General features: G+C 42.5%; 1 protein-coding gene across 1 annotated transcript in view; it reads left to right on the top strand.

Annotated features, from left to right (window-relative positions):
• Positions 1 to 15,615: 15,615 nt before the first annotated feature.
• The window catches only part of LOC113008884 (adenylate cyclase type 1-like), a 71,706-nt gene continuing 69,478 nt past the window's right edge, over positions 15,616 to 17,843 (top strand). The window contains exon 1 of the mRNA XM_026146766.2: positions 15,616 to 16,809. Within this exon, the coding sequence (XP_026002551.2) occupies positions 16,195 to 16,809 (615 nt within the window). The 5' untranslated portion in view covers positions 15,616 to 16,194. The remainder of the gene's footprint in view (positions 16,810 to 17,843) is intronic.

Genomic DNA, 17,843 nt, shown 5'->3' on the forward strand with positions numbered 1-17,843 from the left:
CCTTGGTTTTTGTGCTCTGGGTGTTGATGGATGCACGGATGGATAGAATTATTGTAAACATGCATCTTTTGTTATTTTAAAAAACAAGATTAGGCAAACCTGTTTGAATTTAGGGTGTGGTGATTAGCACTGTTGCTCACAGCACAGAGGTCCTGACCTCGATTTCACCACCTGGCCGGGCCTTTCTGTGTGGGGTTTGTATGTTCTCCCCGTGTTTGGATGGGTTCTCTCCAGTTAATCTCTCTTCCTCCCACAGTCTAAAGACATGCAATTAATGGGGTTAGGTTAATTGGCAATTCTAAATAACCCATATGTGTGAGTGGCCCATGGTTGTCTGTCTATATGTGTCCAGGGTGTACCCTACCTCTTGCCCCATGGTAGTTGGGATAGGCTCCAGGCCCCCTGCGACCCTGACAAGGATAAGTGGAAGAGAATGGATGTTTGAATTTTTATTTAGATTTTTCTCTAATACACACGGGATCAAAAGCATATATACAGGAGCATGCTGATGGCTACTGAAAGTGTCTGGCTGAGGTGCAACTTCATAATGATATGAATGATGATTAGACATGTGATGTTTAAATCGGACTTAGCACTACTCCTGCACAAGATAATGTCCACACAGTAATACCAAAAGATACATGTGATGGAAACAAGGAAATCAATGACGTTGATGATGATGTAGTATAAATAAAATTGAATTGACCTGAATTGAAATTAACTGAATTAAATGTCTGTTCCTGATATTTGCCTGTTCACAGATGCTGAACAAAGAATGAACTTTAATGGTCCATCTATCATAGGATTTTTTTTTTCTGTTAAACAAATATCTGTACTTTTTAATCTTACATTTTCAAAACAGGCTTGTTACTTTTGGTTCAAGGCATTTAATGGGAACCATTATGTCACGTCACTGTGGGCCTTCAAACATCAAGCCGTTTTGAGCCCAAAGAGTAACACATTAAAGACCGTCCTGTTTGAATATTAATCATCAGCAGATGTCGCATAAATAGAGTGTCGAAGTCAGGGGTTGCAGATGTGATACTTTAGCATCTAGCTAGCCCTACAGAAGATGAGCAGGCATAGATGGAGTAATAATTTTTAAGTTGCCGGTAATTTTCAATGCAGTGTATCTATCAGCTCAACAAACATCAGAAAACACACGAACTGTTTATGTGGAGTTTGTCTCACAGTGTATTGCTAACAAAAGGCCCAGCTGCTGTATTTCACAGGGAGAGAAGTGAAAGAGAGCTAACTTCACTCAGAGATGGAGAAAGATAAGAAAGAAAGACAGGAAGAAGAGAGGTGATATTCAAATGTTCAGTTGTATTTGATACACTGGGTCTGCACATGTGACATGTGATATGTTTTTTTTTTATATTGTGAAACCTGCTGCAAAAGAAACTGAGGCAGACTAACGGTGTTATTTAAAGGTTGCATGAAAATACTGCAGGATAAACAAACAAAAAAAAAACAGTGTGTGACTGGTACACAGTGGCTGTGGTGCTCATGGTTTGGTTCAGAGTCGGGTTACATCAAGTTGTCAAAGGAGCTTGCAAAGAAAAGCGTCTGGACTTCTTTAAGTTGCTTGAAGACGTTTCACCTCTCATCCGAGAAGCTTCTTCGGTTCTAAGGTCAAATGGTGGAGAGTCCCAGATATAAACCTAGTGGGAGTTTCCCCCCACAGAGGGACAAAGGACCCCCTGATGATCCTCTAATCGCCTGAGCCAAGGTGTGAAACTGGGTGTGGGTCCCAATCAGCCAGAGTTTCGGGTGTGTTCATTGTGAAACCTGGCCCCACCTTATCATGTGAATTCCTGAGGTCAGATGGCCCAGGATGTGAGTGGGCGTTAAGGCGTCTGGGGAGGGATCTCAAAACTTGATTATAGATGGCAGAGAGTTGGTGTCGTAAACCCCCGCCTCTGTTCAAAGATGGTCGCTCACAGTGGACATAGATGGCTTCTTTCACTCCTCTGTCAAACCATCTGTCCTCTCTGTCCAAAATGTGAACATTGGCATCCTCGAAAGAGTGTCCTTTATCCTTAAGATGCAGATGGACTGCTGAGTCTTGTCCTGTGGAGGTGGCTCTTCTGTGTTGTCCCATGCGCTTGTGAAGTGGCTGTTTGGTCTCTCCAATGTAGAGGTCTGAGCATTCCTCGCTGCACTGTACAGCATACACCACATTGTTAAGTCTGTGTTTTGGCGTTTTGTCTTTCGGGTGAACCAGTTTCTGTCTGAGCGTGTTGCTGGGTCTGAAATGCACCGGGATGTCGTGCTTGGAGAAAACTCTCCTGAGTTTTTCTGATACACCGGCTACACAGGGGATGACAATGTTGTTACGTCTGTCCTTCTTATCCTCCCTCGCTGGTGGCTGATCTTCTTTTCTGTGCCTCTTTGCTGACTTTAAGAACGCCCATTTAGGATAGCCGCACGTTTTGAGTGCTTCCTTTACATGTGTGTGTTCCTTCTTTTTTCCTTCAGGCTTAGAGGGAACATGTTCTGCCCGGTGGTGTAGGGTCCTAATCACTCCAAGTTTGTGTTCCAAAGGGTGATGGGAGTCAAAGAGGAGGTACTGGTCTGTGTGTGTGGGCTTCCGGTAAACTTCGATGTTGAGTTTGCCATTCTCTTCAATGTGCACAGCGCAGTCCAGGAAAGGCAAACAGTTGTCCTTTGTGTCTTCCCTGGTGAACCTGATGTTTTTATCCACAGCGTTAATGTGCGCAGTGAAGGATTCCACTTCTTGTGTCTTGATTTTGACCCAGGGTTTGAGATCCCTTCCCAGACGCCTTAACGCCCACTCACATCCTGGGCCATCTGATCTCAGGAATTCGCATGATAAGGTGGGGCCAGGTTTCACAATGAACACACCCGAAACTCTGGCTGATTGGGACCCACACCCAGTTTCACACCTTGGCTCAGGCGATTAGAGGATCATCAGGGGGTCCTTTTGTCCCTCTGTGGGGGGTCACTCCCACTAGGTTTATATCTGGGACTCTCCACCATTTGACCTTAGAACTGAAGAAGCTTCTCGGATGAGAGGTGAAACGTCTTCAAGTAACTTAAAGAAGTCCAGATGCTTTTCTTTGCAAGCTCCTTTGACTACGATGACCTGGATGACTGAGAACCTTCACAGACACGTTACATCAAGTTACATTCACTGAATTCCACCTTCTTACCAGCTGTATACTGTCTAGTATGAAGACACCATAAACAGTGTACTGCCAATGTAAAGGATGGAAATCAGCCAGGAAAACTCATGAAACATCTGCTGACATCTGGTTGAATTCAGTTGTGTACATCCACAGAGAGCAGCAGGTCAGCTGATCACACCATGTGTGAAAATCTACTGAGCTCTCAATAGAAAATATTCCCACACTGAACCATTACATGTGATTTAAGTGTCCCCCACCTGCTGAATCCGACTTTAACCTCTTCCCTACTCATTTTCCTGTTTAGAGGCAATGTCACCCTCTACAATGTAGGCAACAGAAAATAGAGCTATCTATAAAAATGTCCTTCTTTTTCTGACCACCTGTTTGAGCACTAAGGGTTTAGTCAGTGGCCTTTAAACCTCACCCACACACCAGTTAGCGACTGGTTGACAAAACCTCCCTCAAAACAATAGGTTCACCTACTGGTCTTTTAAGGACTTTCAAGCACATTGAATGATAATTCTGAAGATTAACTCTAGATATATCACTTTGAGTTAATCTCAAATGTTTGATAATTCTTGTCATTGGAAGCCTTCAAATAATACTTTTCCCCCGTTCTAGCAATTTTACTGTTACCTTGTGAAAAAATATGTGCATTAAAAAAACAAATATAAAATTATGACATATATTTGACATATGTTTAGTCTAGGTAGGAATTTAACCACCAGAGATTTTACATAAAACTTATATACATTTCTCATTGAAATTTGGGTTATTCTAAAAAAAGACCCTAAACATGTATTTTGCACTGTTGCACAAGAAACACTTCCTTTATCGGTTGTGATCTACTGGATGAGAGTGGCTATGTTCAATATTTTTTGTTGTTGTGGTCAACAAACCCCACAAAAACACCAAAATGACAAATGTGTACACTGACCTCCCAAATCTGTCTATATGGCTCTGAGCTGATAGCTTTAGTTCTTTATAAAGCTCTACTCAGACAGTCAAACACCAATTTGTGGAATATGAGCAGAGTAATCAACATTCATACTCTATTAAAGTATCTGGGGCAGCAAGATTGTACATGTGAGACTAACTTAAATACGCTTCAGTGTGTGGTCACTGAAATAAAGGGAACCAGTGCAATAAGTAGCGCTTCAATGTATTTTTTATATTCCCCTGTGACACAAAGCACTGAGATCATCAGGCTTTAGTTGTTGTTAGAATTTCTTTGATGCTCTTGGTCTCTCCCTGAAATTTGCTAACAATAAAATAAACATAGTATATATTTAGATACATTACTGCCAAAAAATACTTCCCTAAGGACATCCAGATTGAATGCAAAGGCTTCTGGAGCCTTTGCATTCAATCTTGTGGAGGTCAGCTTGCCCCCCACAGCTAAGAAGTAGCAGTTTAAGGCAGCAGCTAACATTTAGCTCATTATGTAAATGCTAATCATCAGTTGTAGCACCGACCCCAGGGCTTTAGAGATGCTCAGACACAAATAAGGCTGGCAAACAACACGCTGCATTAACAATTCTCGTGCACAAACAAACTGATTTATGGATTGCAAGGATTCGCTGTGCTAATCTGTCAGTTTTGTTCCCCACACACAGAAAAGCAGCGGTGATGTAAACCAGTTATGTCATTTAATATGATGGAGCAGCCTCGTCCTCTGTGCATTTTACACTCAGCTGAGGCACGCTTCCACTTGTGTTTCTTGCCCAGTGTCAATAACGTAATCAGATGTGGTGCTCGCAGCTGCTCTACCTGTGAGGTTGTAAGTGTGTGTGTGTCTGTTCAGAGAACAGGCAAAAGGACATGATGCAGTATTTGGGCATGGAAATGGCTCTGTTAGCTCCAGTGCGATAGACTTGAGTGAAGCTGCTTTTCTGTGAAGACGTTGTGCTCACATTAGCTAAACTGTTTGAGAACTGCAGAGGTGAGGATATAATTTTGTCTTTGCAAGAGGTTTTAAATTAAATATTTTTATGTAGCGTTTTGTAAAACAGAGCGAGAAAACATAAATACAGCCAGCATGAAAAGCTAAAATAGATCTGCAGTTCCTTTAGTAGCCACTTTAGTCGACAAAGTGAGTGAGTCCTTGCAGACTCACATATTAAAATGAAGTGGAAAGTCGTTTCAGTTACACGTGAAAATTTGTTTGTTGCTTGACCTAAACTGGTTCTCATGAGCATGTTTGTTTTGTTGGAAAGTTTTTAATGTGATTGTCTGAAGAACAATATCAGAATAAGAATCATCTTTATTTGGCCATAGTTTCTGTAAACAAACAAGGAATTTCACCTTGTGCATGCAAAAAAAAACCAATCCAAAAAAAAAAAAGAAAATAAATAAAAGTAAGAAAAAATAAGTTACAGAAAGTCTTAAGATACTATTCAAACTTTAAGTGCAAAACTGAGTAGTCAATGTACATATGGGCATTTGACCTGAATGATAACAGTGGGTTGTTTTCATTTTGGTAGATGTGTGTGTCTGTGTGTTGCACCATTATCAACAAGCTTGCTAGTCTTAGCTGGTGTCCCCACATTCTTGTCCATATATGGTCACGTCTGACTCTAAAAACCAACACAGCGCCAACCAAAATGCAAACATTAAGGCTCAAAATTGAGTTCCAGAAGCAGTGCATGACATCATGAGGTCCATGTCCATCTTTTAAATACAGTCTTTGTAGAAAAACAGATTTTAAATAAGTCATGGACTGGCTGACTTCTAAGCTAACTCTTGTGGTCTGATGACCACAAATGTACTAATACATTGTACATAAATTAAATCTGGTGGTTGCAAGCCTAAAATGTGTCAGCACAGGTTAAATGTATTAAAGGTTAAATGTCTCAGCACCTCTTTACAGCAGCAGTGTATCCGAGGCTCCACAGTTCTACTCAGCTGCCTGTGTAGCACGCACTCATTAGTTCCTCCTCTGCCAGCTGAGAGCTCTGATCTGCAATCATTGATTGGAATCAATAATTCACACCGCCGCTTTAATATTTGATGTATGGAGCTATAATCTGCTGGGGATAAGTGTCAGCGTTAAGTGTGAAACACATAGCTCCTGGTGATAATGAGTATTTGTGATTATGTCCCTCGCTCTCTCTCCTCCAGTGCGAGTGGTTTCAGAGTGGCACCGAGGCACTGCTGAATATTTGATGTGTCAGGCTGATTGTGAAGTTGACCCCAGATCACGGTCAACGCGAGTTTCTCCAGCTCCTGCATTGATCCGACTGTCCACCCGCCACTCCCTCAACCAAAAAGACAATTAAACTGTTGAACTGCACTCTCTGAACAGTAACAGCAAAAAATACTTTCAACTCATGTAAAGATCAGGACTGTAAAATTTGAACTACTATTGCAGTCATTACAGCTTTATTAATTCTGAGCAGTTTTGGGGGAGAACTTTTCCACGTGCACCTCTGGATGTCAGGGTTCCTGGGTCGTTGACCCAGTGTTTTCAGTTTTGTCATGTTCGGTTTATTTCCCACATTCATGTTTTTCACTTCTTGTTTTCTGTGCGAGCCTATCGTCTGTGTATTGTGTTCCAGTTATTTCCATGTATCATTAGTCAGACTAAGTTCAGCTGTGTACTCACCGGTTTCTAATCACTCATCATCCAGTGTGTATTTAAGTCCTCAGTTTCCATCAGTTCATTGTCGTGTCATTGATGTTGATGTTGTCTTTTTCGCATGTGTGTTCAGTCATCCAGTCAGTCGTTTCAGTTCATGTTCAGTTCATCCAGCCTACAGTAAAACACCATTATCCTGCACCGTGAGTCCAGCGTTTGGGTCATCTCTTCCTCGCCCGCACACAACAGCCTGACACTGGACAGCTTCCAGAACTTGTGGAAGATCAGTTTAGACCACCACTGGACTTCACCCTGGATATCGAACTTTTTCTGGGAGAAAACATCAACTTTGATGCAAACTGACCACAGCTTCATGTTGGACATCTTCACTGCTGATGAGAGCTGGGTTTGAACATAACACATAACAGTTTGGGTCATTTAGGAAATAACCTCAACTGAGATGTGTGATGTTGTACACTAAAAGTACGCTGAAAATATGTTTTGTTTTGTTTCGTTTTGTGGTTTGTAGTTATAGAAATAAATAGAATATTTGCTTTAGCTCTGTGTGACTTTGTGTTCTTCTCTAAAATTTAATTCAAATCAAATTTCATAGGGTGGCCCTGAGGTCCCCTTCAAGACCTTCAAGGTCATGACATGGTAAATGGACTGGTTCTTATATACTGTAGCACTTTTCTACTCGAGCACTTTATACAACATGCCTTATACTCACCCAAGCACTTCTTTCTCTAAATGTTTTCTATCTAACATTCACATTCCAATGAATTCATTTTGAGCAACTTGGGGTTCAGCATTTGCCAAAGTTACTTTGACAGCTGGGGATCAAACCACCAACCTTGTTCTTAGTAGATGACCTGCTCTACCTGAGCCAAAGACACTGCATCTTGCCTTTTATTCCTTTTTAAGTATTAAAACCCCCCCAGCTGACTAAAAGATTGGACATAAGGACATAATATTTTCTGTTATTTCTACATGTTAAGATTTCCCCAAATTAATTTTAAAACCAGAGGCGACCACACTTTTGAGCTCCTAAATGTTGGAACAGCCTTCCACAGCTAGTCAGGCTGACTGAGCTTGTGATTTATTTTGAACGACTGCTGAAAAAACATTTCTATTGGAGGTTGGCTTTTCTATAATATTTCTTGCATAGTTTTTGTCTGCATGCTAGAACATGTATACTTACCTTCAGTGTGTAGTTTTTATTCAAACTGTGAAGCACTTTGTAACTGTGTATTGTAAGTGGTACTATACAAATAAAGCATTAGTTTAGTTTATATTAACATCCTTCAAGTTCTCCTTACACTGCAACAAAAGTAGTTGCTTAGGTTTCTGTTGTAAATCTGCAAATATTAAGTCATTAAGAGCCACTGGGACAAAGAGGATAATAATCTGAACGGCTGAAATCAGATTCCAGAAACATACTTCACCTTCCTCCGACCGGTCTCTGTTTGTTGTTCTGTCTGTATACAGGAGATTCTGACCCATACAGCTCCTATAGTCCACAGAAAATGACAATTAACTTGTCTAATGTCTTACTGATACCACCATGGGTAAATTTGTGTCAGTTTGCCTCTTCGCATAGATTTTGCAATAATGCTGCATGAAAACTTTGCTTTGTATTTGGTGCGAAAACACTGTACAGTAATACAGCATGATTTATTAATCTGCTTCTTCTTTATGCTTCTGTTTTTGTTTGTATTAGGAGGAAGAAATCATTACTTGGTAACAGGTTAAACACTCAACGAGTCAACGTGTTTGAAAGGAGAGAACCTACAGCGAGCTCTTGGTGACATGCCTGCTTCAACTGTTGTTTCTGTTCGTATTTTCCCATGTCTCCTCTCTGGGATTCATCCTAAGCATTCAGCTCTGATACAGTGGGCTTCTGCATTAACAAACAGCAGAAAATGCCCTCATACATGGCGAGTATTGGGGATTTTATGCAGATTTTGGAATGCAGATACTGTGTTACATGTCTGGATAGTCAAATAGAACAGGATGTCTTTCCTGCTAAGGGAGAGGGGGAGCCACATGAAGTGAGTATGCATCCTGCTGTGCTCTGTGTGATTGAGACAATTGTGCTGTTTCACAAGCTTCACTGAAAATAGGAGTGTGAGCAAAATCCATTTACCTTCTACTTGAGAGAAATCCTGCAGCGTATTCCACCAGGATGACCTTAATCCTACTTTGGAGTCCGCTGCGGTTTCACATGCACCTAAAAGCAATAGCATGGAAGAAAGTCATTAGGCCGCTGACGGCTACTCCACAGGGAATTATTATTGCCATCATCTGCCATATGGTGAAGCATTATTTAGTCACCGGGCCTCGGAGGTGTCAGGACAACTGAAAACCTTACTTGTCTTTCTAAACAGCAGTTGTTGATTTCTTTTTATGGGTGGCGAGGAACAGTTAGTCTGTTTAATCTTTTAACACCTTCAGTATCAGATTGAAGTGGGTTTGTGTGTGTGTGTGTGTGTGTGTGTGTGTGTGTGTGTGTGTGTGTGTGTGTGTGTGTGTGTGTGTGTGTGTGTGTGTGTGTGTGTGTGTAGCTTGACAGGGAGATTTTAGCATTCACTTGGATTCACGAGGAGATGTATCCATCCGGGATCACATTCATGTTTTAATCTTGTTCATGTAAAAATTCCCTCACAAGCACTTGGAGGGGAAATTCAGAAAAAACCCCACTGACACTCTGGCAGGCTTTTTTTAAACTTTCAAAAACGCAACTGGTGCCATATGAAAGACTTCTGAAACTGTATGTGTTTGCACTAGTGTGTGTGTGTGTGTGTGCGTGCGTGTGCAGGAGTGTGTGTATTTAAATGATAGTTGCATTGGAAATGTTTTTCTGCTTCCCTCCGACGTCTCTTGCTGAGGGAGATGAGAGGAGCTGACACACAGAATTAAAAATATCTCTCAATAACACTCCCACACACACACTGTAGCCCAAGAGACCACACACGCACACACACACACACACTTTTACAATCGTACACACACACATACACTCTCTAACACACAGCCTACTGCTGAAGACTCTTTTTTGTGTCTCTCTCATCTATTTCATTTCCTCTCTTGTGCATATGGATGCATACGTACAATCTGCTGGCTTGAAAAAGACATTAAAGCAACAAGATTGAAGTGTCAATGAGATCTTTAGATGCTTTTTTATTACAATTTAAGTAGGTTCCTATTATGTAAAGATGGAAGAATAAAATCACTTAGGATTGCAGGGAGATTATGCGGATGATGGTGCTCACAAGGTCCTTCATTGGTTGTATAAATGCCAGCATTTATGTATGAGAGCAGGCTTCTGTGTTCGTCTATTTCTGTCTAGCACATGAGAAGCACGGAGTTAATTGTATTTGTATGAATGGCAGCTAGCAGGTTTTTATTCATGAATGCAAACAATGCTGAAGCAGCAGCAGCACCCACCTCAGCCCTGGTGAAGAGCTCCTATTCATGAATTTACTTAAGAGACGCTTTATCTGTCCCTGTGTCTCCCTGCCAACTGGCTCCAATCGCACACACACAGACAGACATCGGGGCCCCACGACCAGGAAGTCACCTGGCTGTGATTACCAGAGCAGCAGGCAGCAATCTCTGCCTCACCTGGTTTGAGGCGACGCTGGGTTTGCTCTGACATTTTCAAAGTTAATATCAAATTTATGGATTTACCTTTAGATGCATAGCTTCCCCTGCATGCCTACATCTTCCAACACCACCTGTGTGCTTTTGTGTTTCCTTTTTCTTTTTTTTTTGCGGCGGTCAGCCTCAAGTTTTGAGTAGTTCGGTCACTACCGAAGCTTCCTTCTCACCGCACGTACTTCATGTCACATCCTCAATTTCGAGAAATGTCAACAAGCACAATGAGCCAGCAGGGCAGGGCACTGTGGCACCCCTGTGCAGATGGATACGGACACAAACACATCGGCTGCACTCATCAGCTCAAACTGCCTGAAAGAACATCAGACAGGAAAAGAGGAGGGGGGGGAGAGACAGCAACACACGGGAGGCAAAAGAATTGGGAGAGGGAGCCAGGGTGTCAGATTGGGAAACACCTCAGCAGCATATCAGTCACAACTGCTAGCCTCACTGCCTCTGTTGCCATGACAACAGAGGACTGTCAGGCATCCTGGAGGGAGGGATGGTCCAAAAAATCTGCAGCTGTCACTTACTTCAGGAGAGAGGAGAAATGGAGCCAGTGTATGTGCTGCCTGACTGCGGTATCACTTCATTTCAACGGAGGAGATGCTAAACAGGAAAGATGAGACACTTTCAATGAGCCAGTTGAGATGTGACGATAGAAAATAATTCTGCATTTTCTGCTCCAAAACAACTTAAAACAGATCCAAAGCTTGGACTGGTTAAATAATATAACACAACATAGAAAGGGGGTGTATCTCAGAGTGTTTTATTGCAGAGTAGGCTACATAAAGAATGAATGTGGCCACAGTGACATCACTTATTGCTTTTAGGGTCTGTCTTTAGAAGCGTTGGCTTTAGCATTGTAGTCGCTGCTATGTTGATTTCTTGGAGACAGAAGTCACCATAATGGCAGATGGTGGAGTGCTAAGCTAACAGCTAATGCTACCAAGCTTGGTTAGCTAGCTACAACCACAGGATGTACCAGCTAAGGGGGGGGGGACAAAATCACTTTTTGCACTTATCTGGAGTCATGTTGAACATTTTAACATGAGCTTCTATAGGGACTGACTTGCTTTTTGTTCTACTTCTGATTCTGTTCTGCATAGGCCTGAACCCCCTCAGCCAGACCATTAACAACACTGTCTATGATAACCAACTACAGAATGTAGCAAACATCAGAACTAAGGGGACTGCACTACAACAAGGTTGCAGACATTAAGGATCCCTACAAGTAACCTGGAATCCCACAGGCAAATGGAAACATGAAGAGGCTGGTAGGAGAGCCGCAACCACCAAATAGCTGCAGAGTGACAGGAATGTCCTGAGGAGTCAGCAGAACAAGATCCGGGCACGGCAGGGTCATCAGATACCCTGCTGGGATAATCAGTTGTCCAAAGGAGGAGACAGAAACCACTGACATCAAGACAAGAGAAACAGGAAAGCTCCCGATAAACGGTTTCACCTCAAGTCCAAAACCCTGAGAACAGAAGGAAGGACGCAAAAGAGTAGAGGACTATGGCCATCGGGACTATGGCAGAGCCATTGCAGGGGGGGCGCGGTATGAAAAGAAAAAAAAAAAGAATGCTTGGACACTGATAGCATAGTGGACAAGTTTTTGACGGGGCTCCCAGCAAAGCAGGAGATGAAGCATCGCCAAATATGTTTCCAAACCAACTTCCTTCCAAGCCAAAGACTAGAAAATTTGGTGACGCATATCTTCCCTTTGGCTTCACCTGCACAAATGCCAAGGTAGGTCTCCCCTGCAGAATTGGTTTTCCCTGCGTCGGGAGTATGTGCTGGGCTCTCCAAATCACAGGGAACATTTTTCTTGTAAAACAAAGAGGGGCCTAGCAAAAAAAAAGTTTGTGAACCACTGGTATACAGGAACATCTTTGAGGAGTATGGAAGCCCTGAGATCAAAATAGGATATGCCCCACGGGGTGGTTAAGAATGAACAAGATAAAGACTGCCAGCAGGACACGTTGGGAATTCTATTTCATGCAATGATGGCATAGGGAGGACAACATTGTTTTTATCAATAACTGGGAACTGTTTGCCCACCCCCAGTAATTTTCCCTTAGTTTTTATGATTAGGAATTCTGACTCTTACTGTCAATCACTTTGTGAATAAATAAACATGAATAAACAAACAAACAATACACTCAATAGAAAAGAATAAAGTGGGTTTCAGACACTTGAGCTGTGAGTAAAATAGCTTCGCTATCTGTAGGTTATCTGCAATATTTAGTGTCCCTGGTCAAGATTCACCTTTATACTGTTTTTCTAAAAGCACCTGTCATGACTGATTTCCCATATGTTGCAACTCATTCCCTCATCTTGAGGTTGTTGAGAGCAGAAAAGGACGTCAGCTATATTGCATCCTAGCAGGGACTGAAGAATCAAGAGCAGTGTGTTTTCACTCTGTTGGCTGGCCCACTAGACATAATCTTCCTATTCTCGCCTTAGAATACAGTCAGATTGTCACTATTGATCTCAACACCGCAGTCTATTGATTACAGGCATGCTGGACGATAGTGGATATTGACCATGTAGTAATTGACTGTGTGCATGTAGAGACTTTTTGTTAAGGGAGCCCAAAGTGCTTCACATTGACTTCTTCATTGATGAGCCAGTTGGCTGACTTCTCCAGAGATCTTAGCAATCTAAAGCACACGTTCAACAGCAAACAAGGTCATCAGTGAGGGCACCAAAACACCTGCATTTGTCCTCCGAAGATATGTATGTGCACTCAACAGCAGCTTTTTTTAGATTTTAAAAGCTTGTTATTTTTGGCTTTGTCTGATCTCACAGTTGCTGAGAAGATGCTTCACACTGCTGAGGAGGTTTATGTATTATTCCAGGGCAGCCACATACAGAGTTATGTTTCTTTTGCTTAGGCTATTTCTGAAGGACGAATGTAACCCTGATATGATATAGCCTCTAGCCCAGCTTTTACCAGTGTTTCATTTGGAAATGTATGCACATAAGATTAGTTAGAAGATTGTATGATAACAGCCTCAAGGCCTGATTCACTACTATACTAAAAGGAAGGTGCGAACCGAGAAAAAATTACATGTGAGAATTGAAACTGTATATATATATATATAATTTTATTTTTTTTTAATTATTTTTTGGGGGTTTTTATATATTTTGGGGTTTTTTGGGGTTGTTTTTTTTTATTCTTGCATGTGGTAAACCCCCATCTTTACTCACAACCGTAACATTAAAAGAAGGAATGGCGTGGAATGACATCACTGGTGCTGTCTTGTGGTGTCTGGCACTGGAACTTTGGTGGTGGATCATTTAGATCCTGTGGATTGTCAGGTGGAACCTTTATTGATCAAGCTTGTTCTGGCACATACATGAATGCTCAGTGGGAACGTGCTCCAAAAGGAATCAATAACTTTAACATTCTTCTGAAGATCAGGTCAGTGACTCAAATTAGTGGATGTGCAGCCTAGCAGAAGACTACAAGCCACATGTCAGTCAACAAGGTCATGAACCTATTCCGTCTTAACAGGATCCAGATGGCTCACCTGTTGTTTTAAAGTAAAAAATGTTTATGAGGGTCACTGCTCTTTCCAGACTTTCACATTGTCTCTGTTGTGCATGTGTATTAACGTGACACATATAATATACACATCACCAACACGCGCGCACATGTTTATGTTTCATAGCAAACCTTCGCCAAAGACTCCTGCTGAGCCATCTGCATATTTCACACCAAATTCAAATATTTCTCCCCTTTGATATGTAATTTCCAGCCCCTGCATGGCTTCATTTTTCCTGCTGTTAATCTTTGAGTTTTATATATTTACATATTCTTTTTTTTAGCTGTATTACTTTCACTAATTCAGGCCATTATTTTTTTCAAAATGGATCTGACAGCATGGAAACTAACAACAAGAACAGCTCAAAGCATATAAAATCTTTATATTTGATCTCTGTTTGGATATATGGACATTTTTAGGTGTCATAGAGATCTGGGTTCTTATATTTTTATACATTTACATGTATTTTTTATATTTTTAAGCAAAATATGTCCTGTCAGAGTGTTTCCGATTCAGCAGATGCTGCCACTTTTCAGGCCTTTTAGCCTTTTACTCCATTTTATCATAAATTAATACACAGTTATTCCACAGTAAATGGCGTTTTACTTCAGAGCTGTGCCTTCTGACTTGGAGGGAAAGCCCCCTTACAAGCTGTCCTGTCTGTACAAGTCTTGAAAAAACATTTACTTAAGCACTAATTGCACATTCCACCCCATTACAACTTGGCAGGATACTTTATGACATAGTCCACCGCCTATTAGTGTGTAATGACAACGTAAGAAGTAGCGATTTTGATACTCTATAATACAGCCCACATTCTTATTAGTAATGTACAATTATATTGTCAGAAGAAGAGGTCAGGGAACTTTAAGAATACTGCGTAATTACATAGTAATTATACACGAAAGCCATCATTGCTTAACAAAATACTTACACTATGGCCTGTGTTTCTTTTCTTTTCAAATCCACGCTACTTCTTACTTCAAACAAACAAACAAACAAACAAACAAACAAACAAACAAACAAACAAACAAACAAACAAACAAAACAAACATAAAATACAGACGTTAGAATTTGTTTTTCCTTTCCTTTAAAACTGCCCATTACTCTCCTAGTTCTACTTTAACTTCATTCTAAGCATTAACATGAACCAGAAAGGTACATTTAGAATAATTCCGCGTTAAATGTTGGCGAGCTGTACAATAACTGTATTGAGTGATGAGTGTTATGAAGCGCTACCTGTTGTTTTTGCATTGTGTTTGTTTAGCGATAATGATACGCTTGTTGTACCACGATCCCACCTATTATTGTGGACAAGAGCTTCGAAACTTGAAGTGCAAACTCAGACTCAAATTAAATTACCTACAGCGCAATGCACTAAGATGCGAATAAATATTTACGTTTCTGCAAAAATGCGCCACATTTAGATTTTAATTCGGGCTATTATCACTCTGCGGAATTACCACCTTGTCTGCCTAAGCATCATTTTCTGTTAATTATCTGTGTAAAACTGGCGCTTGACTGCAATAAAACACACGAGGTGTGGAGCTGCGGGAAAGACCAAATTGTTGCTATATTGGAACATCCACGGGTGCAGCTGATCTATTTATAGCTGGGAACTACATCAGCTATGACTGCAGACACTGCGAGGGGAAATCACCAGCGCTGTTTCTGCCGCTGTCTTCTCACTCAGCCGCTGACATTTCACCGAAGTGAATGAAAAGCAGGAGAAGATCGCGGTGCAGAATGTAATGTTTACTCCGTGTCTCACATGGGGAAAGTGCACGCGGGGGAAAAGGATGATTAAATTGTTTTGTTTTGTTTTGTGCGTGTGTGCGTGCGTGTGTGTGTATTGAATGATGCCCACTGAACCTCGTGGTAATGTGTTTTGATTATCACCACGAGCGTGACCCAACCGCTGAGCCCCGCTGAAGCGCAGGATTGCTGGTTACCCTGTGTGAAACGAGGCAGGTGGTCTGAGAGAGAGAGAGCGCGACAGAGTGAGAGAGAGAGAGAGAGAGAGAGAGAGAGGGGGGGGGGGGGGGGGCGTGCGGCACACACTAGTCGGGCTACTCGGCAGATCAACAATCGTCAACCTGTGGATAGAGCGCACTGCGCCCTGCTGTATCCTCCACTGCCACCCTCTTCCTTGTGGCGCCGACCCCGAACCTCGGACATCCGGGACGCACGAACCGGGAGATGGTGCCGGTTCGATTCCCTAAAAGTTGAGCGGCTCGTGCGCCATCCCCGCTTCATGAATGGCCGGAACATGGAGGATATGCCATTCGAAAGAGTCAAGACGCGGCGGAGGAAGGGTCACTGTCCGGCCGGTGCACCCTTGGGTGCCATCGCCTGCGAGGACGAGTTCAACAGCCAGGAGCTGGAGGCTCTCTTCCAGAACTACAACCTGAAACTGGAGCAGACCGCCACCCTCAAAGCGCTGGCTGTGCTCATCGTGGCCGCGTCGTCGCTGTCCCTGGTAGAGCTGCTGTCCAGCCCGCGTCTCACCTTGTCCAAGGGCTCCAGCCCGGTGCACTGCGTGGTGTTCCTGTCGCTGTTCATCGTCACCAATGTCAAGTACCTGCAGGTGACGCAGCTGCAGCAGATAGCGAAGCTGGCCCTGCTGTTCAGCTTCACCTTCGCGCTGCTCTGTTGCCCGTTCCCGCTGGCTTTGGGCACGTCGGAGCTGGTGAATGCCGCTGCCCCTGAGCAAGGCGTATGGCAGCTCATGCTAGTCACTCTCGTGGCTTACGTGCTGCTGCCGGTGCGGACCCTGCTGGCCGTGCTGTTCGGGGTGATGCTGGCGGCATCCCACTTCATCGTCATTGCCACGTCGGTGACGGGGAGGAAGCAGAGGCTATGGAGACCAGTAAGTGCTGCATCCGCACCCCGATCAGTCACCCATCCAAGTCGGTTGCTTAACAGTGTCTTCACTTAAGCAATGGCCGTATGCAGGTGGCGAGTTTGAGTTCCAACAACTTCTGTCCAAGTGTGCTTAAGCAGCTCGCTCCTGTGCTGCGTGGGAAGCTCCTAGTTGGACTGCGAAGTAACCGCATGAATGTAGACTGGTGCCGGGAGGCGGCATGCTTACTCAACATTCCCAGGAGGAGAAAAGGTTAAAAACATTGTCAGTGATCGATTTTAGCTGCGAGGCACTGTAGTTGTAAAGCTGGAAACGAGCACTTTCACTTTTGCGCACCAGCAGTAATGAAGTAGAGGGGGAGCTGTTCAACCGCCAATGCTGAAACACTGATCCTACAGGGTCCAACATACAGCTCAGCACTAGGACAAGGAATTAGATTGTAGATAAAAGTAAGAACAAACAAACAAACAAACAAACAAACAAACAAACAAACAAACAAACAAACAAACAAACAAACAAACCAAAAACACATCCTTAAGCCTTAAATATATATAAGGGTATTTATTAATATGGTTCCATGAAAAATTATCTTTTGTGAAGCTGTGTTTGCTGTTTGTCCAGTTCACAGCACAACAACACTGCTAAATCTTTGTGTGGAGGACGCAGTGTTCACCAAACAATAAGCGTGGAGTAGAACAAAGGTCCTGACCTATCAGAAGTAACACACTCAGGAAAAGAATGTTACTGCACCTTTAGATGTATAAACAGCTCATCACTGAGGAGGTACCCACTAAGATGACATACTTGTAGTCTTTGCGGGGTATTCTTGTGGTTTATACCACACCGGACACCGGGGACCAGTCTCTAACCACAACTTTTGAGTACTTTTCCCTGTATATTAATGCATCAGCATAACAACGAGATGAAGGTGCAGAATAAGTACAGGATTCCCCTTTATTTAAATAGGAAACCTGTTTGGAAAAATACATTTACCCTTATAGAAGTTTTTCCTAACCTTTCCAGCTCATGGCCTTTGCAAT

Source organism: Astatotilapia calliptera, chromosome 17 (assembly GCF_964374335.1).
Source record: "Astatotilapia calliptera chromosome 17, fAstCal68.1, whole genome shotgun sequence".
NCBI lineage: Eukaryota > Metazoa > Chordata > Actinopteri > Cichliformes > Cichlidae > Astatotilapia > Astatotilapia calliptera.